This window comes from Rhodofomes roseus (assembly GCF_022264815.1).
Source record: "Rhodofomes roseus strain CIRM-BRFM 1785 chromosome Unknown C8Q71scaffold_2, whole genome shotgun sequence".
NCBI lineage: Eukaryota > Fungi > Basidiomycota > Agaricomycetes > Polyporales > Fomitopsidaceae > Rhodofomes > Rhodofomes roseus.
The window spans coordinates 860,364-886,234 of NW_025952958.1; the positions used below are offsets into that span (position 1 = coordinate 860,364).

At 58.4% G+C, this 25,871-nt stretch overlaps 10 protein-coding genes across 10 annotated transcripts; 2 read left to right on the forward strand and 8 right to left on the reverse strand.

Annotated features, from left to right (window-relative positions):
• Positions 1 to 1,709: 1,709 nt before the first annotated feature.
• On the reverse strand, positions 1,710 to 2,398 carry C8Q71DRAFT_733775 (uncharacterized protein; the record flags this gene model as incomplete). The annotated part of the gene is made up of 1 exon (XM_047922355.1): positions 1,710 to 2,398. Exon 1 carries the CDS (start codon positions 2,352 to 2,354, stop codon positions 1,713 to 1,715), a length of 642 nt encoding a protein of 213 aa, XP_047783699.1. The 5' UTR covers positions 2,355 to 2,398.
• A 2,455-nt stretch (positions 2,399 to 4,853) lies between these two features.
• C8Q71DRAFT_876793 (DEAD-domain-containing protein) lies at positions 4,854 to 7,858 on the reverse strand (the record flags this gene model as incomplete). The annotated part of the gene is made up of 11 exons (XM_047928416.1): positions 4,854 to 5,112; positions 5,177 to 5,193; positions 5,281 to 5,350; positions 5,409 to 5,601; positions 5,657 to 5,768; positions 5,823 to 6,259; positions 6,317 to 6,516; positions 6,565 to 6,729; positions 6,784 to 7,470; positions 7,536 to 7,725; positions 7,781 to 7,858. 11 exons carry the CDS (start codon positions 7,856 to 7,858, stop codon positions 4,997 to 4,999), a joined length of 2,265 nt encoding a protein of 754 aa, XP_047783700.1. The 3' UTR covers positions 4,854 to 4,996.
• A 96-nt stretch (positions 7,859 to 7,954) lies between these two features.
• C8Q71DRAFT_733782 (uncharacterized protein) lies at positions 7,955 to 9,165 on the forward strand. The gene is made up of 5 exons (XM_047922356.1): positions 7,955 to 8,219; positions 8,283 to 8,497; positions 8,592 to 8,661; positions 8,719 to 8,798; positions 8,857 to 9,165. Exons 1-5 carry the CDS (start codon positions 8,076 to 8,078, stop codon positions 8,885 to 8,887), a joined length of 540 nt encoding a protein of 179 aa, XP_047783701.1. The 5' UTR covers positions 7,955 to 8,075; the 3' UTR covers positions 8,888 to 9,165.
• Positions 9,166 to 10,128, reverse strand: C8Q71DRAFT_733784 (uncharacterized protein). Its single transcript, XM_047922357.1, has 2 exons — positions 9,863 to 10,128; positions 9,166 to 9,813 (listed from the first exon to the last, which is right to left on the reverse strand). Exons 1-2 carry the CDS (start codon positions 10,105 to 10,107, stop codon positions 9,225 to 9,227), a joined length of 834 nt encoding a protein of 277 aa, XP_047783702.1. The 5' UTR covers positions 10,108 to 10,128; the 3' UTR covers positions 9,166 to 9,224.
• A 136-nt stretch (positions 10,129 to 10,264) lies between these two features.
• Positions 10,265 to 13,685, forward strand: C8Q71DRAFT_794040 (Dbl domain-containing protein; the record flags this gene model as incomplete). Its single annotated transcript, XM_047925518.1, has 5 exons — positions 10,265 to 11,127; positions 11,181 to 12,006; positions 12,067 to 12,873; positions 12,945 to 13,006; positions 13,058 to 13,685. The coding sequence occupies 5 exons, from the start codon at positions 10,265 to 10,267 to the stop codon at positions 13,683 to 13,685; spliced, it is 3,186 nt and encodes a 1,061-aa protein (XP_047783703.1).
• Positions 13,686 to 14,160: 475 nt separating this feature from the next.
• C8Q71DRAFT_214075 (glutamine-hydrolyzing asparagine synthase) lies at positions 14,161 to 16,723 on the reverse strand. The gene is made up of 11 exons (XM_047917060.1): positions 16,447 to 16,723; positions 16,240 to 16,388; positions 15,607 to 16,186; positions 15,255 to 15,545; positions 15,095 to 15,197; positions 14,890 to 15,040; positions 14,792 to 14,833; positions 14,654 to 14,730; positions 14,469 to 14,587; positions 14,356 to 14,395; positions 14,161 to 14,282 (listed from the first exon to the last, which is right to left on the reverse strand). Exons 1-11 carry the CDS (start codon positions 16,610 to 16,612, stop codon positions 14,183 to 14,185), a joined length of 1,818 nt encoding a protein of 605 aa, XP_047783704.1. The 5' UTR covers positions 16,613 to 16,723; the 3' UTR covers positions 14,161 to 14,182.
• A 275-nt stretch (positions 16,724 to 16,998) lies between these two features.
• On the reverse strand, positions 16,999 to 18,377 carry C8Q71DRAFT_853194 (aldo/keto reductase; the record flags this gene model as incomplete). Its single annotated transcript, XM_047926914.1, has 7 exons — positions 16,999 to 17,149; positions 17,217 to 17,447; positions 17,502 to 17,614; positions 17,675 to 17,920; positions 17,975 to 18,179; positions 18,232 to 18,251; positions 18,312 to 18,377. The coding sequence occupies 7 exons, from the start codon at positions 18,375 to 18,377 to the stop codon at positions 16,999 to 17,001; spliced, it is 1,032 nt and encodes a 343-aa protein (XP_047783705.1).
• Positions 18,378 to 19,045: 668 nt separating this feature from the next.
• Positions 19,046 to 20,955, reverse strand: C8Q71DRAFT_733806 (aldo/keto reductase). The gene is made up of 12 exons (XM_047922358.1): positions 20,884 to 20,955; positions 20,780 to 20,811; positions 20,613 to 20,707; positions 20,442 to 20,548; positions 20,341 to 20,378; positions 20,066 to 20,273; positions 19,944 to 20,010; positions 19,837 to 19,882; positions 19,719 to 19,774; positions 19,625 to 19,662; positions 19,435 to 19,565; positions 19,046 to 19,382 (listed from the first exon to the last, which is right to left on the reverse strand). The coding sequence occupies exons 2-12, from the start codon at positions 20,800 to 20,802 to the stop codon at positions 19,232 to 19,234; spliced, it is 960 nt and encodes a 319-aa protein (XP_047783706.1). The 5' UTR covers positions 20,803 to 20,811; positions 20,884 to 20,955; the 3' UTR covers positions 19,046 to 19,231.
• A 742-nt stretch (positions 20,956 to 21,697) lies between these two features.
• On the reverse strand, positions 21,698 to 22,573 carry C8Q71DRAFT_214478 (uncharacterized protein). Its single transcript, XM_047917061.1, has 2 exons — positions 22,221 to 22,573; positions 21,698 to 22,147 (listed from the first exon to the last, which is right to left on the reverse strand). The coding sequence occupies exons 1-2, from the start codon at positions 22,467 to 22,469 to the stop codon at positions 21,884 to 21,886; spliced, it is 513 nt and encodes a 170-aa protein (XP_047783707.1). The 5' UTR covers positions 22,470 to 22,573; the 3' UTR covers positions 21,698 to 21,883.
• A 1,472-nt stretch (positions 22,574 to 24,045) lies between these two features.
• On the reverse strand, positions 24,046 to 25,749 carry C8Q71DRAFT_720145 (aldo/keto reductase; the record flags this gene model as incomplete). Its single annotated transcript, XM_047921340.1, has 12 exons — positions 24,046 to 24,196; positions 24,250 to 24,383; positions 24,449 to 24,486; positions 24,543 to 24,598; positions 24,649 to 24,694; positions 24,755 to 24,821; positions 24,880 to 25,087; positions 25,154 to 25,197; positions 25,258 to 25,364; positions 25,440 to 25,525; positions 25,589 to 25,617; positions 25,684 to 25,749. The coding sequence occupies 12 exons, from the start codon at positions 25,747 to 25,749 to the stop codon at positions 24,046 to 24,048; spliced, it is 1,032 nt and encodes a 343-aa protein (XP_047783708.1).
• Positions 25,750 to 25,871: the final 122 nt, after the last annotated feature.

Consider the following 25,871-nt stretch of genomic DNA (forward strand, 5'->3'; position numbering starts at 1 on the left):
GCACACGACCTCATCTCCAGCGATCGCCCCAGCCGCTTTCGTGCCCGTGCCCCGCGCACTGCTCGTCCTCCAAATCGGGCCCATAATTGTCGCTGTCAGTGTCCAGCACCCCTGCAAGCTGTTCGCCCCCGACCGCCAGTCGTGCGGCGTCCGCTCAATACCCGCACCGTCCGGCCTCTTCCAAACCGTAGATACCGGTCTGCGGTTGCTTCAATACCGCCTCGCACCGCCCAGCTCCTGATTGCTCCCAGACGTTCAGCTCGAGGTCCCGTCTCGCACTGACAAACTCGGGCGCACATGGGCTGCATAAGCATTCCATGAGCCCACCGCGCCAGGTATACATTCTGCTTACACGGCGTATCGTCGACACTCGCACGGCACCGTGCCGCGGCAGGCATCGCACCCATACCTGGATACCACCCAGCCGGGCTCGTCGCGCTTAGCAGCGCTGCTCAAACACCGCAGTCCACCCTAGACGCGGATCCACAGCCAGGTGCGCGTCGCCATTCGTTCTGAGCTCACGACTAGTCGTCCAAGCCTCCATAACTATCAAAGTTCTGCATCCCGGGGCCGCCCGACCCACACGGAATCTGTAAGTGCATCATACAGCCGCACTGCTCTTCGTCCAACAAAGTCAATGCAGCCTAGACACGTTCGTCGAGGACCCTGGGCATCAGGGTTGCGCACGCCACGTACAACAGCTGGCGGTATGGGCGATCAAGCATTCGAGTAGCTCAGCGACGCACAGGATTAGCAAGTGGAGTCTCTGAGAAACCATTGGCTCCGGAGCTCCAGCCTCAGACGGCGCAGCTCTCGAGAGCCAATCGTCGATCTCGGGAAGACGGGATCCTAGGCTGCTGATTCGAAGGAAGCCACACTCAGCCCACTGCTTAGTACCACCTGCGGAAGGCGGGGGAAGCCTCCGCGATACTCACAGAACATGACTGCTGACTCGACTCGACTGCTAGTATGATAGGGCTCGAGCACATCCTACAACATCACATGACCAGGCGGACAGCGCCGGGGCGAGACAGCGATAGTAGCCGTGTTTGTGCGTTCATACATGACGATGATATAATCTTTTATCGCACATGTCGAGAGTTTGATGGTCTGAGACGGGCTGAAAATCTGTGCGCGTCGGCGAGCATTTCTCGGGCTACAAACTCCTAGACACTGCAGCAGTTGCGAGCGCTGGGATGGGCGTCTACGGTTGAACACGCAAACGTGGGACAGCAAAATGGCTCTTCTGCAGGATTGCATGCGCAAACTGATATCCGGTGCATCGAGGTGAGCGTGCAGGGCATAAACGATGCCCAAAGTGCAAGAGTGTGAGCTGAATACATTGAGATTCACTATATCCTCGGCCAGGCGCTGTCTCGCCGCGCACGAGCTTGCAAACTCGCCATGATCGCACACTATGACAGTTTGCGGTCCGCGCGCATGCCAGAAAAGTGTGTGAGAACGGCGCAGTCAATACCTACGATTGAAGCCTGATTTTGTGTGCTGTCCCGAGTGCTACTGCCTCGATATTTGCGTGGTCAACCGTAGACGCCCATCCCAGCGCTCGCAACTGCTGCAGTGTCTAGGAGTTTGTAGCCCGAGAAATGCTCGCCGACGCGCACAGATTTTCAGCCCGTCTCAGACCATCAAACTCTCGACATGTGCGATAAAAGATTATATCATCGTCATGTACGAACGCACAAACACGGCTACTATCGCTGTCTCGCCCCGGCGCTGTCCGCCTGGTCATGTGATGTTGTAGGATGTGCTCGAGCCCTATCATACCTCGGGTAGAGGACATCTGAGTCCTCGCCAACAGGCTCCGGGCGGTCTTTGCCTTGCCTGCAGGCGTCGCATTCGCATTGGCTTCGTACCCCTATCCCTCTTGCCGTAAGTAGGTCTACTCTAGCCCACTGGGAGGGATGGCGCCAACCGAGTCTTTCCGTCTGACGTCCGCCGGAAGCCACGAAGCGCTCCAGAAGGTCCCTCCTTTTGATACAGACTTGTACGTCTTCCGACGTATAATGCGTAGGCCCTCGACGAACCATGGTTGGATCCGGTCTCCATCCCTCCGCATCTGACAACCAACTGAATGGCCGATCATCTACACAAGCTCGTCGACACATAGCTGCGTCACGACCCCATCGACAGCCAAGGCATGTCAATCTGACTGTGCACCTTCCCAGCGCCGCGGGACCCCTTCTGCCATCCGACGGACCCAGGCCTGCCTGCCGGACGACCGTGCGCTGGACTCGGAAGAGGCCCTGGCTCCCATTCCCATGCGCGCAGCAGCCAACGACGGCGCGCTCTCGAGGATGCGTGTGATTCGCTGACAGGCTTGGGGCGGAAGGCATGTCGGCTGCGTGCGTGCCGCGGCTGGCTTGGGAACGGGCGTTGGGGCGGGGAGGTGGGGAGGCGGGCGGACCTCGAGAGGCGACCGTGGACCGTGGCCGCTCGTCGTTTGCACCCTCGTATGCATGGTGGGGACATCTGACTGCATATACGTGCTAAGCGCATTGACGTCCCCGACTGGCGATCCGAATACGAGTGAGTTTGGCTATGTATAACGTCTGACGTCCATAGTTGATTACCACTGCGGATGTACTTGGCTAGCGCTGTTTACTACCCCCGGACGGGATCATCCTCGAATTCATCCACTCAAGTCTACTGGTGTGCTTGATCATAGCCTCTCCTGGGGCTGCGTGTGCGTGTGTTTGTTTGTGATCCTCGCGTGGTAGCGTGGTAGTGGGGCTGCCTCGAGGCGCAAGCCCAGGACGTCTCCCGTGAACGTTCAGCGTTCCGTCGGGCCATCGTGTGCTGCTGGGCATCTTTGTTGTCCCTGCGGCTGCGTGATTAGATGCAAGTGAGTACATCACGGTAGCGAAGGGCTACATGAAGTGCAATGTTTGATTTAAATTGTCTTAGAGACTCATGGTGGGTGTGCACGCTCGCATAGCCTGAGTGAACGGAACGTATGCGAGCATGTGCGCCATAATACAGCTCGACGTCTGCATAATACACATGCGAAGACACCCACAGACACGCTCGGCCGCGATCGAGGGTAGCGGACACGTAGCTATTAGTATAGGGTCCAGGGAAGTGTGGGGTACTTCGGGTCGACGTCGCGCTACGACGGTCCGCACAGTCGGCGGCTTCGATCGAGAAGCGGTGATGCCGCTAACAAGTCAGTGGCTTGGGCTTAGCCGCGGCTGGTCACCTGTATTCCGTGTTGCCAATGCCAGTCGTACAAAGGGACAACGGCCTTGGGGCCAACTTCTGCAGCCTGCGCATACGTCGTGGAGCGTTCGTGATAGCCTTTGAATAGCCTCCGTCGTGTCTCGCGTCTTGGCTCCGAGCACAGTTCATTAGCGCGCCCCACGGCGATCCAGACTTCCTGCCGGGCCAAGCCACCACTCAACAGACGTTCTACACACCAAGCTGAGCCATCGTGGCAGCACCGACGACACACGCCCGAGTCTAGAACTGCAGAGACGGCGCGCGGGATCACATCTCGGCTAGCGATCAAAACGCGGTGCGTACACTCGTCGTATGAGCACGGATTGTGTCGAGGTCCGAGCAGCACGCTGGGGTAGGCTCTCGCGCGAAGTGAAGGGCGAATCCGAGGCCAAGATGTGACCCTTGACTGCAAGGCTAGCTTCGCTCTGACCTCGAACTGGCGTCCCGGTGACTACCACTCGTCCTCGGTGATCAACTGAGCGCACTCTGCCTGCGGAACGACACCTACGCGGAGGAGAATCCGGTGCCGTAATGCGGGGTGCGCCAAAGACAAGTATGAATGGAGTGCTTGTTTGCTTGTACCCGTGTACGTACCCGGTTCCACGCCGTCGATATAATCAGCCTAGTCTGTGCCGCCTGACGTTGAGTGAGGACACAGCTCCTGCGGGCAGAAACGAAGTGACGAAGCGGCTGCGTAGACAAGGCCTTGATACATGCCTTGTCCGCACTGATCAGAAGATTTGGAGCCCCATTTTTATTTATCTTTGTGCCGTCTCAGGGACGCTTCACCCTGAAGAGACTCGAGGCGGCCATGACATCTGTGGCGTCCACGGGGCATGTTTGAGACGCTAGGGATATCTCTCAGTTGTGTGCTCGATGTTAAGTCACTTAGCCCCAGGAGTCGTCTCGACACAACGCAGCCACAGGCCATTCAAGGCAGGTGTGGCCACATTGAGCGAACGCGTCATGCGCACAAGGTCAGCACAACATTGATGCGACGCCATCGGCCGCGGGTCAGCCCAAGGCAATTCTGAGGATAGGCACTTGACAAACGCACCGTATGCCGTCCGCCGAGCTGCCGGCGACTCCGGAGGCACGCATTCGGGCGGGCGCTTAGCGTGCTCGTCCGTCCCGCGATCACGCGAATCGGTATCTGCCACCACTGGCAGGGCCGATCGGCCGATCGCTACAATCATTTGTCGCCGCCCCTCCGAGTACACCAACGTACACGTCCTCGGGCTGCTCCGTCTCCGACGCGGACGTCCCGAGAGCAGCCATACGGAGAGTGCGAGTGGGGTCTCCTGTCAAAGCCGGCCAGGGAGATAGGCGGAGGATGACGAGACAGCGCACGAAACAACTTGGGAAACTGTACCCGGGAGTACAAATTGACCATTGGCCGTGCTGCTCAACAGCGTCTCGCCGCAGAGCTTGGGATATGATATACAGTGACAGTCGCCGCCTTAATTTTGACATACCTGGGAGGAAGTAAGAGGTATTTGAGTTCTTACCTGATGCCGCGTCCGGGACTTCTGACTTGACAAAAACATCAGAGCGGACGGAGTGCGCGCGCACGATACCGTCAGACGTTCGCGGTATGAGCTATACTCCAAAGAGCAGACTAGCGTAACAGTGAAATACAGCAGGAGCCTCTCACCACACGTTCGTTCATATACACGCTGCCATACCCTATACCCTCCCGCGGTGACGAAAGTTTTCCTTTCCACGACAGCGCAGATCCTCCACACGACCAGACCGACGCTTAGCCCTGGTCGTCCGCGTCCCGCTTGCGCTTCATCTCCCTTGACACCTTGTGTTGCGCTGCCTCGTGCCTCGCGAGTTCCATGGGCACCTTCGACACCGGGCTCTTCGAGATCTCTGAGGACCGCAGCAGTCAGCCTTTGCGGCCTTGACGAGAAAGAGATAACGTAAGGTACCGTACCTTGCTTGAGATCGTACCTGCATTCGACACGGGAATATAGTTAGTGCGTGATTTGTACGTGGTTAGATAAGGCGAGATGGGATCGAAGCAGTGGGCGGACGTACATTACTTCTTCGTCGTCGTTCGTCAGGAAAGTGATCGAAGTACCCTGCTTGCCGGCACGACCAGTACGACCTATATTGCAACGTGCACATGAGCAACGGCATTCCCGCGAAAAATAGGGATTGCGTACCGATACGGTGGACATACGCCTCGATGGTGTTGGCCATCTGGTAGTTGATAACTAAACTGACGTCCTGCACATCAATACCACGACCTGCAAGATCGGTCGCGACAAGGATATCGGAGTCGCCTGAACGCAGTGACTGTAACGCGGCTTCTCGCTGTTCCTGGCTTTTGCCCGAGTGCAACGTCGCAGCGCTCCACTACAAGGTGTGAGTATTTAGCGGCAGCAACAGGGACATCTAGCTTGATGCTTACTCCTGCACGCTGAAGATCCTTGGCAACCATGTCTGCCGTCTTCTTCTGGTTGACGAAGGTAATAATAGGTGCGGGATAGATTCCACTGTTGAGAATCTCCAGCATCTTTTGCCTGTGACGTGCGAAGTCAGAGCCCAGTCGACACAACAACATAATGATCACCCACTTCTTCTTCTCGTCTCCATTAACGAACTCGACCTTCTGGTCGACCGTGTCCACAGCCCTACCCGCCTCACCGATAGTGATGATTGCCGGCTTCCTCAGATACTTCTTAGCCAGTCGCTCAACCGGCGGCGGCATTGTAGCACTGAATAGAGTCGTGACGCGGTTCCTTCCTTTCTTGATCATGGTTTCGCCGTCGACATCCATCTGCTCGCCCTGGTCCTCGCCCTCCATCATGTCGCTCGGGAGCTTGTCGAGGATAAAGGTAAGGTCCACCTCGAAACCAAGGTTGACCATCCGGTCAGCTTCATCCATTACGACGTAGCGACATTGAGAGAGGACGATGACATGTCGCTCAATGACGTCCTTCAGACGACCAGGAGTGGCTATGATGATTTCGGCACCGGAGCGCAGGTTGAATTGCTGTTCTTCAACGGCACGCTACAATGGCAGATGTCAGTATAGCCCGCCGGCAAGAACATCTAGAAGATGACATACTCCTCCAACGATAGACACGCAAGTGAATCCTAGAGGACTTGCGAACTTCTTGGCCTCCGACTCAATCTGCTGTGCCAGCTCGCGTGTAGGTGCGAGAATGAGCGAATAAGGACCGAGATGTCTGTTCTCGTCGGTGAAGGGCGGTAGCTTGGAGATGAACGCGAGCATCGGAATAACGAAGGCAGCAGTCTTACCGGATCCTGGACACCCGTGAGCAACCAACTATATCCAGTCGCAGGCTAACATACCGGTTTCTGCGATACCAATGATGTCACGGTTCTGCAAGCCGATAGGAATGGCTTGTCGTTGAATGGGAGACGGTTCCTTGTAACCAGCCTGATCAATGACATCCAGAATCTGTTGAGGGATGATAGACTCGGTCCATGAACGGAGCGGATGTGGGATTTGACCACCTGCATAGAGTCAGTCGGTTAGTACAAAATGCGTAATGGAGAGAACCAGCGCACCTCTGGCAGCGATGCTGAAGTCCTCTCGGAAGATACGCCAATCCCGCTCCTTCATTTCCTCCAGCGGCTTGTCCGACCAATGCCTCTCGTCCAGGCCGCTCCTCGCCGCCTTCCTCCGCTCCAGCGGGTCCGCCAGCTGCATGGCACCCTCGCTTCCATTTTGCCTGCCACTAGGAGGCACGTTTCCCCCATCATCCATGCCCGCGATATGCCCGCGACCAAACATTATCTGCGCGCCCTGCCGCTGGCTGCCTACGGCCGCGGGCGTCTCTGCATTGTACGTGTCGTCCTGCTCGTCCCAGTCGAAGACGAACTTGCGGTCATTCATCTTGCGGATCTTTCGCTTCTTCTTGTCGACGCCGAGGTAACGTGAGCGGATTGCGTCGATCTCGTTAACCGTCATCGGCGGTACATATGCTTCCGACGGTGTTGTCAGATCAGACGTGCGGGTTCCGTTCGAGCTGCCGGAAGGTGGAGGAGGCGGAGGCATAGAAGCGGTGTTGTTCGCTGCAGGGCCAGTCGGAGGTGCTTTCCCTCGCTCTGCACGAGGACCTGTTGGGACACCTTGGTAGGAACCAGACCGTCTGTCGTCTTGTGGTCGTCGGTCCCTGTCCCTGCGGTCATCTCGTCGGCCATATCTGCCCTCTCGGTCGTCTCTGCCTCGGTCCCGCTCATACCTGTCACCGTCTGTAGAAGCAAACGATGGGACGCGTTACTAGGGTGCAGGCATACGATAAGGAACTCGCACTGACATCTGCCACTGTCCCCGTACCTGCTCGCTCGCTCCCTCTCCCGCTCTCTCACCCTGATTTCCTCAGCCTCTCGCTCTAACCGTTCACGGTCGCGCTTCGCTTGTTCATCCCGCTCTTTCTGCTCCCTTATCTCCTGTTCGCGCTTCTCAACTGCGAGTTTTGCGCGCTGCTCCTTAGTCAAGAATCTGGGCTGTACACGAGCGGTCCTTGAGCATGTTACGACGACGTGTTAAAACGGGACATACTTTGGACGACGCTTCCTTCTCCTCTTTCTGCTTCTGTAGCAAGCTTTCGATTGACAGAGGCTGCGCCTTTGTAGCCATGATGGGCGTCGAAGAGTAAGTTGTAGGTGCTGGGCCCGAAGCGCCCGGGCGGGGCCGCCACCGGTCGATCTGTGTTCCTATTGTGGAAGGCATCATCTGTACCGCGACTCTCCGCGTCCCAAGTTACCTTGTTCGCGCTCACTGAACGCGACGATCGCTTTCCTCGTCCTCTTGGACACACTCCCTCGTATCTCGGAGCTACGCTGAGGAGTTCTATATGCCCGGCATGAACCGCGACGTGGAGGAGTTACGGATGGATTCGCCGCGCCCAGAGACTCCGGAACCAGCTACACGGCAGGGGCGCAGGAACGGTGTTGAGGGGGTCCAGCTACTGGACGATGATGGTGCTATTTCAGTACAGGTTTGGAGCCAGCTATGCTACCGTGAAGACGGCGTTCTGACGCACAGCGATCCTCCACTATAGCTAGAGTCCTGCCTGAAGCACATTTTCGCGAAGTACTGCATGCCGCGACCCACGCCGAAGAAGGGCGCAGGGTTGCTCTCACCACCTGAGGGGGCATACCTCTCGCCAGAAGGGCTGGATACATGGGCGCGTGACACAAATGGCACCCCGTTTGACGAGGCGACGAAGGAGGAACTGATGGAGTTCCTGGACGTGACAGAGGACGGTGGTCTGACGTGAGTCGTTCGTGTTAACTTTGACATTCACCCCGATTCGCATCCGCTTCATTGCTATCCAGTTTGCAACAGAATACTGACTGATTTTCTCTAGGTTCAAGGGGTTCATGCAGGTCTACCAGCTGCAAACAGAGAACGATGAAGAGGAAACATGGAGAGACTTGGTGAGTGAGCTATATTCATACACCCGGAGAAGAGCCTTATGCATGGTGACAATATAGTCAAGTCACGGATTTGACAGAACACTCAGACTAGTGGCCACCCGCAGAGAGGACATGGACACAGACGGTCGTAATACTCCGTAGGTGCCTTCATGAATCTCGACACACACACCATTTCTGACTTGAGGAATGCTGTAGAGTGCAGGCAAATGGCATCAGCTCATCATGAGAATACCGCATGCTATACTGCGACCCAGTGCACTTGCGAAGACCAGGATCCGAGAGACATCGCCGCCTGCTGCAACCTTGTTATCAGGCTCTCATAGGCAACGGGATGCCCACAACCAATGAAACGACATTGATGTCTAATACCCAATGCTCTCGATGACTACCCTGTACAACGATACTCATCCCATGGCGATATCCCGCATGGGCACGGGAATTCGACCACTTACCCTACATCCCGACACGATGGCCCCCCTGGCCGCGCGTTCTTTTCTCGTTGCACTTACATTGTAAAGATCGATGTTGTTTCCCCGCACCTGCACACACGAAAACACGACTAGCTAAACATTTGCGGATACAGGTGAGCTGCTTGTTTTCTGTGTGAACCTCCAAATTTCTACGCCCTCCCAATCTTCCTTGTCCCATTTCACGCCGCCTTTGTCCAATGCCTTGACTACTTTCTTGTGTGGCACTCGCTCCGCGGCGAAACCCCACAGTTTTACGGCATCCGCGAGTGCAAGGTCGATAAGGGACGGGTCGCGGCGCTCTATGGCAAGATATACCGGTGGCGAACGGCAACCATGCCCCGCTGAGAGCGTAATCAGGGCATGCAGTGTTCTAAAGAGCGGGTGTACAATCTCTGCGGCGTACAACGTGTCCGAGGAGATGATCAAGTCGAACGGTGGCCCGAGTGTCTCGACGAGTTCTGTACGTTCTGTTCCTGGGCCACCTGGCAACCCTATGAACGTGCCGTTACCCCATACCCATTGATCTGCGGGCACCGTCCAGTCGAGGGCACGGACTTGGATGGTGCCGCTGCCCCCAGGCAGTTGCGATGCGTTACGCACGACGTTGCTTGTGAGCACGGCGGAAATGACATCGGGCAGATCTGTTGCGAGCACGTCCCAGCCCATGGAACACAAGGCGAGTCTGCACACCGCATGAGATAGAAGGCAAACGACTTCCCGGAACAACGCACGCCGACAGCCCAATACCACTCCCGAGTTCGATGGCTCGAAGACGCCGCGCGGGAGGCGCCTTGAGTCTGAGCGCATCGGCTAAGTACAAGGAGAGACACTGCGCGCCGAGCCAGAGGGCGGTGCCGTTTGTGAGGCCATCGTCGCGCTGTGCGAGGTGGAAGACGAGGTCGCGAAAAGGGTAGCGAAGAAGGGCGAGGTGCTTTGTGCTGTGGGCGGGGCGAGGAGGATGAGCGGCCATTGGCATGTGCAGCCAAGGGCCGCAGACGTGACGGAGGCAAAAGCCACGAGGCGCGTGTGATACCTATCACTGCACCTCTCCTCCTCCCTCCGTCGGCCTCGTATCCACGTTCTCCCAACCTCTCTCGTCGCCCTCCTTGCGCCCTGCGCGCTGTATTTGTGCCATGAAGGCCTTCTTCAACCGCATCGGCCTCACCAAGGAGAAGGACAGAGACAGGACCGACGTTCTCAGAGAAAAGATACCCCAGCTCCCTCCGCTTCCCGACTGGCCGCCCCAGCGCTCAGCGGCAACTCCTACAGACCCCTCCAAACCTCTGCCTGAGCTTTCTGACCGCACCCTCCCCCCGCCGCCGGACGAGCACGATCTATCCACGTCAACCGAGTCCTCGGCGACACCAACCCCGATCGCTGCCATGAACTCGTTGCCCCCTGCAGATCCTCCGCTCGAGGATATCTCGAACCTCCCAAGGAAGCACGAGTCAGTAGGCTCCTCGAAAACGGTGCGGCAGGAGCCTGACTCAGCAGGACGCAGCTCGCGCAAGACGACGAATGGCAGCATGAGCAATGGTACCTCCAGCGACATCCAGAAGAAGGTCGCTTTTCTCTCTCCTCCACCGACACCGGGACCAACATTGGGTGCACTACCCGAGACAGACTCGTCGAGTGCTGGACCCGCAAAGTCGTCCGTGTCGCGTTTCCAGGCTGCTCACGCCAAAGATACGCGCGGGTCGACGTCGACAGCTGCGTCCTCGAAGACTGATGTTGCATCAACCGCTCGATCGACTAGGCAAGCGTCTACACGCACGGCACCGTCTCCATTTACCGCCAAGAGCTATAACGACGGCGCGTCTATCCACCAGTCGCTGCGGTCAGGGACTCCGTATTCCCAGACGACAAATGCCAGCAGTCGGATACTGTTGGCGCAGTCATGGAGCGAGGTTGCGGAGGAGGACCTTGTATCGAACATCGGGCAGCGTGAGCGCACGCGACAGGAGGTGCTTTGGGAGATTGTTGCAAGCGAGGAACGGTGCGTGTTCGCGTCTTCTCTCCGTCCGAAATTCATTCACACATCAAACCTAGCTATGTGAATGAATTGTTAAAGTTGAAAGAAACCTTCATTGATCCCCTCCTTCACCCTTATTCTGCTACTTCCCCAATCGCGTCGCCCACACCTCTCGATTATGAGGACTACCCGCGTTCGGATACGCCTCGAGAATCACTCGAGCACCTCCCCATCGCAGCTCGATTCCTCTCACCAATCGGCTTCCTGTCTGACTCCCCATCGCCTCAGGCCAATACCACACCTCCACGAAAGGACGATGGGCATCCAAACATCGACGGTGAGTCGATGAACTCGGACGAGGAAGGAGAGGCAGACGACCGGATGGGCGCAACATACACGTCGCGAGGGAAGAACACTTCGGCCATGAGCCAGGCAGCGAAGCACAACCACCCCCGATCGCCGTACAACTCGCACTCGCGGGCAACAGGTGGTAAGTTTGGCACGACCGTACCCTTCCCCTCGCGCTCCCACCAATCACTCCCACCACCCCCACGAGGTATGAACCTGACAGCCTCGACGCAATCGTTGGGCCGGCAGTCGATGATCGGTGAACGCGATCGAGAGTACGCGGGGGAGCCCAGCGCACATTCTACTAGAGCTCCGACGACCAACTCTGGGGCCAACGTGCTGCGCAAGTTTAAGCGCAGCCAGAGTACGGTGACGGAGGCTGTGACAAATGGAGCGGTGCCTGCGCGAGAGTTGCCGGAGGACCTTCGCAAATGTCTGGAGGTTATCGAAGGCGGTATCCTGGATGGGCATATGAAACTCAGCGAGAACCTCAGGAAGAGGTACGAGGAGCAGTACCCACTGGTCCGGTCACTAGCGGACGTCTTCGTGAGCAACGTGAGTGCAACGTTGAACAATCGAGTTAACTCACTGATGGTCGCTGTGTTTTATATCTAGTCGCATATCCTTCACGGGTATGCGACATATGTCCTCCACCTCGAGCGGGCACTCGAGCAGGTCGACAATGCTCTTTCCACAGCAAGCGCGAGCAAGAAGCCGAAGAAGCAGGATGCCGACCAATGGGTGAAGGTTTGCCAGTGCTTGCAGCGACTGGAGCTGAACTCGTCGGACAAGGGCGAGACAGGGCTTGCCATCTCCCTCTCCAAGCCGTTTCAACGACTGCTCAAGTACCCGCTGCTTTTCCAGAACCTACTATACCACACAGACCCGAGTACCTTCGAGTACGAGAGCACGCTTGGTATGGTAGCGGAGGTGGAGATGATCGTCCGGAGCATTGAGGACGAGAAGATCCAGAAGGAGGAGCGCGACAAGACGAGAGACGTCTTCGCGCGTATTGAAGGCTTGGACAAAGTCAAGCAGCTCATGGTGCCGAAGCCGTCGCGGGTGCTCATGGAAGAGAGGCCAGTCGGCGGCCTCAATCCCGCGGCGGACGTTAAACCATCCTCATCACCGCCAACTTCAGGGAACGGGAAGAATGTCAGAGGCAAGACGTCGTTCAAACGTCTCAGTGACGTTCTTCAGTCCGGAAGTGGAGGTGTGGGAGGCAAGAAGGACCAGTGGCTCGTTGTTTTCAATGATGTCGTGCTCCGGTGTCAGCGTACGGGCACGACTTGCCTGCCATTAGGAGCTTCGACGAACTCCAGGACGAATTCTCTGCCAGAGCTGCAGGGCAAGGCGAAGTACGCTACCACAGGGCGGCGGAACGCGCATACGAAGCCTCGGAATCTCTACAAGTTCCTCAAGGTCAGTGCCCGTCGAGTCTATTGTCTATAGGCCTCAGAGTTGCTGATACACCGCTTTGTCGACGCTGACAGATTGAGACTTGGGCAATAGGAGATGTCGTGCAGCCGAGAGAAGGTGTCGTGTCGATGGAGGAGTAAGTGTTCTCGGCAGTCGGTTTCTGAATCAGTGCTCAGTACCTATACAGTGTCGCTCGTTCCCGGGCACAAGTACATTCAGGCGTACAACCGCGCCTTGTACCGATGCCAGACGATGACGATGATCCCGCGAACGATTCCGACGACTCTGATCGGAAAAGCAAGATGAGTTTCTCCTACTGGGGCGCCGACAAGGTCACCGTACAGAAGCCCATCAAGCCGAAGCAGTTGGCAATAAACGCTGCACGGCGAGGCGCGGCGGGCTCACCAACCGCATACGGTCGCGAGTCGTCAGCGAATGCGAAGTTCGGTACGCGCTTGGTCGCTGCAGATTCACCAAGCGGCGGTGCACGTCCAGCGAGCCGCAGGACGCAAGTTACACCCGCTGGTGGCCGGCGGCAGCCTCATTCCGAGGAGGACCATTCGGTCAAGGCGACTGTCACGAAGGCCACCGTCACGAGAGACCGCCCAGCTTGGGACGGGAGCACGCGTGCGACGACCACGACACCCGTGCCGAAGCGTTCTCGCAACACGTCGCAGACAAGTGCAGCCACGCGGACGACAACCGCGGCTGCGCCGAAGCAGCTGTCCTCGCCCGCACCGTCGGAGGACTCCGGCGTAGGCCTATACCGCCAGATCATCACGCAGAACCCTTCTCTCAATGCTCTGAACGCTTAGATGCTCATGGACTTGCCTCACTGTTGATGTCTCCTTCATGTTCGTCACGTCTTTTAAGGATAACATATACGACCAACTCTGCCACCATCGCTATATGTCAGGCACGCATGTCTACCTCGATGTCCCGTATGCTGCTGTTTCTCTGTTCATCTCTGCGTCTTCTCCCCCACCATTCTTCGTCATCGTCTCATTGTCATCGAGTACCCACAGTTGATGATACCGTATCACTCATTATTCACTCATGCATTTTCGCTCCGATATAATACTCAGGCGTCGACCCCCAACCCTCGTTGTGCTGCTCTTGTCCATCTTCCCGCTCGGTATCCCACCGTCTCTTCGCTCATTGCGCATCCCTTCTCGTTCCCAGGACCATCGCCAGGGCGTCCGTTGACATGCGGACACTTCAACTTTACTGTCCCATTATCACCTAGATCTCTTGGTCTATATCTATAATGTACTACAACTAGGTATACGATCGCGCTTTTAGTACAGTCCGCTTAACTGGACGTCTCTTCCTCCTCGTATGCCGCCTGGTGTATGCTCACGCTCCGCCCGCTCGGGTCCGACGAGCAGCCCCAGTCGCCGCGCGGGATCCACCTGCCGTGCACCGGTGAGTTAGTCCATATCACGGCCTCACGTAAGATGAAAGAAGGCTATGAACGACACGTACCGCACTGCCGTCCTCGCCGCCGTTTCCTGGGGGAAGAGTCCTGCAGAACATGGGATGAAGTGAGTTGAGAGTCCAGACGACGAGCTAGGCTATAAGAGGGACGAATGACTCACCGTCGAAGATCTCGCGGATCCAGTACGCCTCCTTCGTGTCCGGCGTGCTCACCGGCCAGCGCTCTGCCCGCTTCGCGAACGCCTCATCAGAAACGACGGCGGCTGCGTGGTCCTTCATGCTGTGTGTGCGAGGCGAGGTGAGTTCGGAGGGAGGAGAGCGGGTGGAAGGAGAGCGGGGAACGTACCCGTCGATCCAAGAGTATCCCACACCGTCGGAGAACTGCTCCTTCTGGCGCCAGAGGATGGACCGAGGGAGGTAGGGCTAGCGCGGAACGAGCGTCGTTAGCGGCTGCGGTCGAGCAGATATAACGGTAATGACCGACCTTGCCGTCAGGCGCGCAGTCGAAGGCTTTCCGGAGAATGTACTAGGGTGGCAAAATTCAGATGTCCGTATACACGCTACGACTGGATTGTGAGGTACCTTCTCCATTCGCGGGCAGCCGTCCTCATCGACCTGCTGTGCGGCGCCCTTGCTGAACATTTTCTCCTTCGGGTCGACGCCCATGGCGACGTCCAGGAATTTCTTGTCTAGGAAGGGCACGCGTGCCTCGAGGCCCCACGCCATAGTCGACCTTAACACACGTTAGACAGGGATACGGGTATCGAGCGTATGCAAATAGCCTCACTTGTTGGCCCGCAAGCAGTCGGCTGTGTGCAGGTCCTTCACCCGCCGCACGCACTCCTGGTGGAAGGACGGCGCATCGGGCGCGGCGTGGAAATACAGGTAACCTTCACGCAACGCTCAGCTCAGCCCGCCTCATCGACTCGCGCACCCAAGTCACTCACCGCCGAAAATCTCGTCGCTCCCTTCACCGCTCAGCACCATCTTCACGCCCATGGCCTTGATCTTCCTGCTGAGGAGGTACATCGGCGTGCTCGCGCGCACCGTCGTGACGTCGAACGTCTCGAGGTGGTAGATCACGTCGGGAATCGCGTCGAGGCCCTCCTGGACGGTGAACACGTACTCGTGGTGCACCGTGCCGAGGTAGCTCGCCGCCTTGCGCGCGGCGATGAGGTCGGGCGAGTTCTCGAGGCCGATAGAGAACGAGTGCAATTGCGGCCAAGAGGCGATCGTTGCTGCATGCACGCACTGTCATGAGCCCGACTGCAAAGCCTGCACTGTGAACGGGACGCGTACCATACTCGGTGATGGCGCCGTTGGCCAGGGCGGGCGACATCGGCGACGGCGGCCCGCTCTGCGCCTCCGCGAGCTTCTTTTTCCGCGCCTCGATCTGCGCCTGCGCGACCTTGTCCGTCTCCCTCGCCGCAATCGCCGCGATCAAGCTGCTGTCCAGGCCCCCGCTCAGCAGGACACCGTACGGGACCTCGCTCATGAGCCGCTTGCGCACGGCCTCCTCGAGTGTCTCCCTCAGCAGGGTCAAGTCCGCCTTCGCGGTGGGGACGACGGCGCGGGGGCCCTCGCGGTCGCCGTCCCACCAGGACGGCGTGTAGTAGCGCGTGGTGGAGTCGTCCGCGGAGTCGTAGACGTGGCCCGGCGGGAAGGAGATGATGTCGTCGCACTCGTCGACGAGCGCCTTGAGCTCGGACGCGAAGTAGACCGCGCCGGGGCGCGCGGAGGAGCGCCCCTGGTAGAGCGTGGTGATCCCGATGGGGTCGCGCGCGGCGATGACCCGCGGGGGCGAGACGGACTCGTCGAGCAGCACGAAGGAGAACATGCCGTCGAGCAGGCTGCAGAGGTCCTTCCCGTGCTCCATGTACTGTGTGCGGACGTGAGTGAGGGTGCGTAGAGGGAAGGAGGGACGGGACGTACGAGCGGGATGATGACCTCGCAGTCGGAGTGCGTCTTGAAGGCATATCGCTCCTTGAGGGATGCCCGCAGCTTGACATGGTTGTAGATCTCGCCGTTGACCGCGAGGATGATCTTTCCGTCGGTGCTCACGATCGGCTGTGCGCCCGTGTCTGCGCGCAAAGATGGTATTTCAGTCGATCGGACACGCAAATAGAGTGGAGGACGCACCAACGCCGACGATGGCGAGTCGCTCGTGGGCGAGGATGGTCTGCTTGCCGCTGTAGCAGCCCGACCAGTCCGGCCCTCTGTGGCGGATCTTCTTCGCGCACGCGATGAGGCGCGGTCGGTGCGCGGCGGGGTTGTCGATTCCGTGTGCCGCGACGATTCCACACATCGTGCAGAAGAATAGGCGGGCTGTGCGGGCTAGCTGTGGGGGTGAGCGACGCGGTGGGGGTAGGAGGAGGAGGAACGGGGAGGGTGCTGGGCCATTTGCCTGACTCTGGCTGTGACTCGGGTCGATCGTCCAGAGTTCGCCCGGCTACAGCAGATTAGATAGCCGCGGCGGCGTCTAGATCGCATCCCATCATTCAATTTCCGCGTCAATTTCCCCTCGTTTCCTGGTTCAGCCACACGCAGACACGGCATACCGTCTCTCGTTGTCATTTGTTGAAGGCGAACAATCAGGCTATGTACAGACTGGGACTCCTAATCCTTTCGACTCAATACACCCAGGCCTCCAAGTCTACTACTATCGTGCTGATACGTACACGCCCATTCAACTCATCCCCACAAGTGCGCGGCCGCGGGGTTGCCAAAGTAGCGATCGCCCTTGACCTCGTGCTTCTCCAGGACGGCATTGATCTCCGCGAGGTCCGCCTCCGTGAGCACGACGTCGCCGCCCGCGAGGTTCTCCAGCGTGCGCTCCTTTTTCCTGTCAACGCCCCGGCGTACACCCGTCAATCAATTCTCTGCTCGTACGAACGGGGAGGGGCACGTACGAGGACCCGGGGAGGGGGATGACGTGCTCGCCGAGCGAGCCGACCCACGCGATGCTCAGCTGGCCGGGCGTGCAGCCCTTCTTGGCTGCGATCGCCTGGAGCGCGTCGACGAGCGCGAGGTTGTGCTTCATGTACTCCTCGCCGAAGCGCGTGAACCGCCGGCGCATGTCGTTCTCGGGCAGGTCGTCCACGCTCTTGATCGCCCCCGTCAGGAAGCCCCGACCGAGGGGGCTGCGGTCCGGGGGTCAGCGGTCTCGCGCGAGGGGAGGAACGGGAGGGGCGTACGAGTAGGCGACGACGGAGATGCCGAGCTCTTTGGAAGCGGCGATGACCTTCTTGGTCTCCTCTTCGTACGACCACGGGCTGACCTCGATCTCGACAGCAGCGATCGGGTGCACCTGCATACAGCCGACTCGTCAGCTCTTGACAGGTACAGCGCTCAAGTCAAAGTAGCCTACAGCGTGCGCCCGCCTGAGCGTCGCAGCACTGCACTCCGACAGGCCGATGTGGTCGAACTTGCCCTCCTTGATGAGGCCCGCGAGTGCCTTGATCGACTCCTCGACGGGCACGTTGTGGTCTACGCGCGCAGACTCGAAGAGGTCCAGCTTCTTTGTGCCGCGAAGGGCAGCGTTGATGCTGTCCACGCTGCGGCGGAGGTTCTCCGGGGAGCCATCGGGCCCAAGGCCCTGCGCAGACCGTCCGCCCTGCACAGACAGCTCAGTAGTATGTTCAGAGTGGGATGCGGGCAGCAGACGGACCTTGACGGAGAGGAAGGTCTTGTCCGCGTAGCCGGGGTGCTTGTCGAAGAAGCGCGCGAGGAGCTCGAGGTTGCCCGTGCCGAGGTCGTTCGCGTAGAACTCGCCGCTGTTGAGAAGGGCCTTGGTGCCCGGCGGGAGGGCGTCGATGCCGGCCTTGATGGCCTCGAAGCACTGCTCGTCGGGCACGACGCCCGAGCCGCGCCATCTGCGGGCGCTGTTCAGCGGCGGGGCCACAGCGCGAGGAGTGGTGGACGCACGTCATCATCATGAGGCCGTGCTATGGGTGCATGGCGGTGTCAGCCTGCGGTGTGAGCGCGGGCCGCGGAAGCGAACATACCCCGACTTTCGCGACGGTCTCATCGGAGGCGGTCCCTCCGAGCTTCGCGGTGTTGTTGATCGGCATCTTGGTAGCAGTGTGTGCAGCGGAAGACACAGCGTCGAGGATGGTGAGGGCAGCGACGGGTACGCCTGCCGCCTTATATGCGGACGCAGACGGGCTACTACAGAGTGGCTGACAGTGCTTACGGATCGGCAGGCGAGTGCGCGGCACGGCGGAGGGGATGGATCGATGACCTCCGCCTCTCGATCTCCTCCTGCAGGTCCGATCGCGTCCGTCCCGTAGTTCGAACGTGTCCCTCAGCTGTCACTCAATCCGACCCTGCCATGGTACATTGCCGCTGCGAGCACGGCCAGCTGCAAAGGCGCGTGCTTACAGTTACATACTCTGACGCTAAGTTTGTTGGCAGCTCCGGCAGGAAGCGCGGCGAGGCCCCGCCACGGCCCCGGTCGAAGTTCTGCCTGGTCACAGTACTTGCAATGCCCTGTGCATCATACCGAGTTCGTCATACGTCTCACGCACAAATATCCCTGACACATGGCTTGGTGCATCTGCAGTCCGAGGACGGCACCACGGTGAATCGAGTCAAGCTTTGAACTTGAAGGGGCCTCGGACCAGTACGTGGGGCCGACGTATAAATCACCCGTGTACATTCCGTGGCGACGGCCAATGCGCCGCAGGGACACGCAAGCAGCGGCACCGTTCGCGGGTACATTGCTCGATTCTCTTCGACTGGGCCACCACCAGTTGCTAAATGGAGGCGAGCGCAATGTTCAGCAGACATCGATTCTCGTACGTGCGCTCACGTCCATCCCACTCAGAGTTTGCACTGAATTGGACACGCGGCGCACAGGTAATGATACATCTTACAAGCCCGACCACTTTGCATTCAGGAGATCACCGACGGACCCACGTCCGCTTCAGCCCCATAGCCCCATGGCCTCGTCGTCCCCGAAGTAACGATCGCCCTGGACAGGGTATTTCTCCATCACCTCCGCGACCTCAGCCAACTCGGCTTCCGTCAGGACGACGTCCCCTCCAGCCAGGTTCTCTAGCGTGCGTTTCTTCGACCTGCAGAGGAGGAATATGAATGGCGCGTCGCAAATATAGGCCAGGGACGTACGACATTCCCGGCAGGGCCAGGACGTGCGGGCCCAGCTGGCCGACCCACGCGATCGCGAGCTGCGCGGGGGTCACGCCTTTCCTTTCTGCGATGGCGCGGATGGCCTTCGCGCTTGCCATATTCTGGTCAAACTACATATGAGGAGGAGGTGAGCATGCAGTAGGCGTGGATTACAGCAGAATGGCGGTACCTCTTTGAAGCGCGTGAGGATCCGGCGCCAGTCGTCCGCTGGTGCGCAAAGCGGTGGGTTAACCGTGCTCGAAGCTCGGAAATGGCGGACTGACCTGGGAGGTCTTCCAGGCTGTTGATCTGGCCGGTCAGGAACCCGTGCCCGAGCGGGCTGAAAGGAAGCGCGATGTTGAGAAAAGCCTCCCCACTATTGATGAACATTGGACGACTCACGAGTAGCCTGTGACAGCGATACCGAGCTCGCGAGTGGCCGCGATCACTTGTGGCATACGCATGAATGCCCAAACAGTGGCGACACTGGACGATCAGGCGGCACGCACCTTTCTTCGTCTCTTCCTCATACGACCAAATGCTGACCTCGATCTCCACCGTAGCAATCGGGTGGACCTATCTCCATCTCCGTCAACCCAACAAGCCATATTGGCAGCTTGAAGCCACGCACCGCATGAGCCCGCCGCACAGTCTCTGCCTTACACTCGCTCAGCCCGATGTGCTCGAACTTGCCCTCCTCCTTGAGGACGACGAAGTTGCGGATCGACTCTTCGATGGGCCGCGAGCGGTCGACGCGCGCGGACTGGAAGACGTCGATCTTCTTGGTGCCCCGCAGCGCGGCGATGCACGCGTCCACGCTCTTCCGGAGGTGCTCGATTCTGCCATAGCCAGCGTGCGGAACTGTCACCGGCCGGTCATCGCTAAGACGACTCGGGAAGGACGTACGAGCTGTCTGCTCTGCGCTGCTCGAAGTGCATTGCTCCCTGCCAGCGAGCCGGGGGTATGCGTCAGTGGGCAGTGGCCGCGGTTCGTGGGCGGAATCTGACCTTGACCATCAGGAACGTCTTGTCGGCGTAGCCCGGGTTCGCCTCGTAGAACCGCGAGAGCATCTCGAGGTTGGCGAGGCGGTTGGCGTGCGGGCCGTAGAACTCCGCTGCACGCAAGCCAGGCATGGCAATCAGCGATGCGGGGGAAGGGAGCAGTGGCGGGATACCGACCGCTGTTCAACACCATCTTGGTGCCCGGCGGAAGCGCGTCGACCCCGGCCTTGATAGCCTCGAAGAGCTCCTCATCTGAATGGGCATGCGATGCGCTGGGCAAGAGGTCCTTTGGTCAATATCGGAGACTCGGGAGCGTGCAAGTTCTGCCTTGACGAGATACGTACGTGGTGGTCATTGTCATCGTCATCAAGCCATGCTACACGATTGTCTCAGTCTTTTGGTGCATTGTGGACGCAGCGCTGTGCGCTTGTGTGATGAGTATACGTACGGCGACTTTTCCGACGGTGATGTGGGACGCGGTCCCGCCGAGCTTGGTCGTGGTCTTCACATCAGCAAAGCTGTGATTTGTCTGACAGGCCCTAACCCTCTAAACGTGTCTGGCCAGTCTAATTATTGTCTAAAATACCTTACCTTTCTAAGTCTCGTCTAGACTTCCACCCCAATTCTCGTGCTCAAACTTATTCAATGGCAAAATCATGTATTGACGCTACCCAGATACAATGGTATAGTACTATACTACATGGACTTGGTGCACGTCCTTTCGCGGTGGACTATCTGTGTCGACCCTCAGGCTCCCGCGCCCGCCTCGAGCTCGGAGCACGAACGTGCCTGGGCTTGGCCGTGTTATAGCGGCGTGACGACGCGGACGGACTGGTCACAGTGCAGTGCGCGGGCGTGCGTCTTCTCCTCGCGAGTCGCATCGTTAGTGGCCCGGAGTCTGGACGAGTACACGGCAGTCGTCGTCTGAGGCGTCAGCGGGGGCCAGGCAACTGCGAGATGCGCGGGAACCGTGCATTACCTCGTGGTCTGCTGCAAGCAGTGGACGTCCGCGTAGGGAGGTGTCAAGGTCGACGCGAGAATCGAGCGCACTCGACACGCTCAGACGCGATTCCCACGGGCATCCGTCGACCGGGCGCGAGAGGGGCAGAGGTCGAGGAGTGTCGGCGTGAGAGTCGAGCGTCCGTCCGTGAGAGCTCGTTGACGAGACCCGAGGCGAGTGGTGAGTGAGGGCAAGCGGGCTTAGCGTGCGCGCGCCGCGCGCAGGTAAGTACTTACCGCCGACCGGTGGCAAACTCCGGTGGAAGCCTGCCCTAAACCTCCCGTTGCCACGTCAAGCCCTGTCAAGCCTGCGTTGCTGTCTGGACTCTGTCCAAACTCTGTCCCTTGCCGCCGCGACGACCACCCTCCGCCCCCGAGAAGTCGTCCTAGTGGGCTACCTACGGGAGACTACGCCGCCGCGCCCTCTGAGTGATGACAAGCCCGACACGTCAGCGCATACGGTAAGGCCCCGACAGGAGGTCACTCACCCGACGCGGACGGCCGAAGTCCAGCGCACTCGCAAGCCCGACGCACCGGCCGGCTCGACGCGCGCAAGAGCAGACGCAGACGAGGACCCGCGCGCCACGCTCACGAACTGCGCGTCTTGCGCCTGCAAGACCGCCTTGCAGGAGGCTTCGGCCAGTCAACCGGCACCGGCCCACCGCGAAGGGACGAGCGGGGAAATTGGTAGAGAGGAGGGAGTCAGAAGAACTCTGGTGAGTACCTCAATTCTTCACCTTCCATCCTCCTCTCTCCCGCCCTCTCGTTCTGCTCGTTCACCCTCACTCGACGCACCTCTCCCGTCCGAACGTGCCCGTCACTTGCTGTCTTGCACGCCCTCGCACCCGCCCTCACTCGTGCGTTGCGCGGTTCTACCCGCCGTGCCCACTTCGCCCTCGTTCGACCTTCCCTCTCCCTTCGAACACTCCCGCCGACCGCCGTCTCCCCTGCGCTCGCACCCGCCCTCGCTCGTGCATTTCGCGGCTTTGCCCGCCGCCCTCGCTCGACATGAAGTATCCTCCGGAACGCGGCCATCTTTCGCCGCCCCCGTCACCCTTGGGCTCCGCCGTCCACACGAGGTTCAAGAAGTTGTCGTAGATCTTGTTATCAAAACCAACCTTCTCGCTGTTTCACGGCACGCCCGCCGTGCGCAACCGCCTCAAACGCCGCGTGTGACCTCAATGCTGGCCAAGCATCACCAGCAGGTGACGCTAATCTGTTCCGTTGACTTCACCTGGTGCGTATTACACTGTACGATGTTTGTCCCCTCGCTCCCAGCGCTCACGATGTGTCCGCCCAGTGACACAGTGCGAAGATGATAACGACTGGGCCCGAGCGCCCTGGCAGTTCGCTCCGACCGCTTGATTGTTGCGCACCTGCAACAGATGGATGAGCGCCGTGGCCTGTGCGACCTGTGAGCATGTGCTTGTCGCACCCGGCGTACTTATCGGTACACAGCAGGATGGCATAGTAGATTAGGTGTTGAGATTGAATATATTTACTTTTATACTATTGTGTCTGGCGTGTCTGAAACGTCTCGAAATTCCGGGCAGTCTGAGACTCTGAGGGGCCCTAAAGTGTCTAAACCTGTCTCGTTTTAGAGAGGAATCTACTAACTCGACTGCTCGTGTCTGAATCGTCTGATACGCCTAATTGTCTGAATTTAGGTGTTTTAGATGGTATTAGAAGGTGTTAGACAAACGGACGGATTTGCTGATGCAGGGACATGTTCGAGTACTCGTAGACAGTGGTGGTCCTTTGCCAAGTCACAGTCAATCTTCCCTGTTCTGTCGCGACTTTTATATACCAGAGAATCCGCGTAATATCAATGCGCAGCGGTTCTCTGCAGAGTCAGGCGGACACGCTGGAACGCTTGCTTACATATATTTAGTGTTTAGGTTCGGTGCCGCACTGACGCGTAGCATCGGACAGCATGCCCAGGCTCAGCAATTCCGAGAGTACCAGTGTCTCATGCACATGGTGATGCACTGATACGGTCCTGACGTGGCTGTCAGTGCCACTAGCTGTCGCCCTGCTGTGACAGCATGAGAGCGTGCCGCATGCGTATGCCCCGTAATGGTGCACTGTGAACTTTCAACTGGGGGTAAGTACGTGTATATTAGTGGTGGTATGTTCGGGTTGTCAGCGAGATTACGCACAGGAGACGTGGTGAAGTGTGAGGCCCATGTGCAGGTTTCCTTTCAAGGTTGAAGGCTTGGCTGCGAATAAGCCATAGGTGCACACCTGAGATGCCATATCCGCCTGCGAACCCAGAGTCTGAGACAACTGGAGTCCTCGTCTGTGATTGAGCAGCGTACCCAAGTGGATCAGCAACTTGGCCGGCCGCGGGCTGTGTCTATCGTTCCTACGTATGGACCAACGGGTGTGACGACTGCCGAGAGGTGAGACGAACACAACTTACAAGAGCCTTGACAGACAGGCCAGTCACCGTGATGCATTGATGCATGACGTCGACGAAGCGCTATATCCACAGTCACGGTGCAGATCAAATGTCATTCCTTCCAATACAAGTACATGGTCCTCCAGGATGCTCGGCTCCCGGTGGAAAGCGATACCCGCCAGTGCCGTTGTATCGCTCGCTCGCTGCGACCTAGCCCCAGATTCCTGCAGCCTCGTCGTTACCGAAGTACCGGTCGCCCTGTACTGGGTACTTCACCACCACCTCGGCTACCTCGGCTACCTCGGCCTCCGTCAGGGCGACGTCTCCACCAGCCAAGTTCTCCAGGGTGCGTTTCTTCGATCTGAGAAGCAGGCGTGAGCGATCGTTGGGGGACGAGTGACGGGTGAGACGTACGACGATCCTGGCAGCGGCAGGACGTGTGGGCCAAGCTGGGCGACCCACGCGATCGCGAGTTGAGCAGGGGTTACGCCCTTCTTCTCGGCGATGGCACGGATGGCGTTCGCGCTTGCCAAGTTCTGGTCGAAGTACTACACGTCGAGGGGTTTGTGGAGGTGAGTAGACGGAGAAGACAGTGAGAGCTGAAGCCATGTACCTGTTTGAAGCGCGTCATGATGCGGCGGAAATCATTCGCTGGTGACAGAAGCAGTTGAGCGATGTTTTGGATGACGCGACTGGGCTGAACTGACCCGGGATGTCATCCATGCTGTTGATTTGTCCTGTCAGGAATCCACGCCCAAGAGGCCTGGCAAGAACGTAAACTATCTTCTCGTGATTGGGTGACGGACGACTTACGCGTATCCGGTCACAGCAATGCCGAGCTCGCGGGTAGCCTCGATGACTTGTAACACGCACAGTTACTCCAAATGCGTCTGCAAACCAGTCATACATCTGCACGCACCTTTTTTTGTCTCTTCCTCATACGACCAGATGCTAACCTCGATCTCCACGACCGAGATTGTATGGACCTATCCTCGTGTATGTCAACGCCCATCCTGGAACCCATCGCTCCAGTGAGGTGCTCACCGCATGGGCCCGCCGCACGGTCTCCGCCTTGCACTCGCTCAAACCTATGTGGTCGAACTTCCCTTCCTCCTTCAGGACGACCAGGTTCCGAATCGTCTCCTCGATCGGCCGCGAGCGGTCAACACGAGCAGGCTGGAAAACGTCAACCTTCTTTGTGCCCCGCAGCGCCGCGTTACAGTTGTCTATGCTCTTCCGAAGGTGCTCCATCCTGTCGCAGTCAACGCATGTGAGGGTTATCTAATTGATCGCCAGAGAGGTGGCTAGCACAACGTACGAACTGTCTGCCCGGAATTTGAATCCTTCGAAGTGCATGCCGCCCTGCACCGGTGTGTATGCGTCAATGTGCGCTCATGGGTACATAGGTGGATCAAAGCAGACCTTGACCATCAGGAACGTCTTCTCGACATAATCCGGGTGCGCTTCGTAAAATCGCGAGAGCATTTGAAGGTTGGCGAGCTGATTGTCCGGTGTCCCGTAAAACTCCGCTACATGCCAGCCAGACAGTCAGCAATAGGATTCTGGAGAGAAAGGCGACCAGGAAAGGGAGAGCAGAGACTTACCGCTATTCAACACCATCTTCGCGCCTATCGGGAGTTCATCCACACCTGCTTTGATCGCTTCGAAGAGTTCCTCATCTGAGTGAGCGCTAAGACATATCACGGGCTCATCAGTCTCAGGGAACTAGGTAGGACTGCGAAAATGTACCCACACTGCCCTGGTCATTGTCATCAAGCCATGCTACACAGTCATTTCAGATATACTTCATGCTTTGGATGGAGTGGGGCATATGAATGTTGCACGTACGGCGACTTTCCCGACGACAATGTGGGATGCTGTCCCACCGAGGTTGGTTGTGATCTTCAGGGTCATGGTGGAGTCTGCAGGAGTTGGTCATAATACAGATCAACCTTGACCTTTATATGTACGGGCCAGCTCATACTAACAAGCCGCCAGGACTAGGCAAGAACGTATGCTCACCCACATGCCGGCCG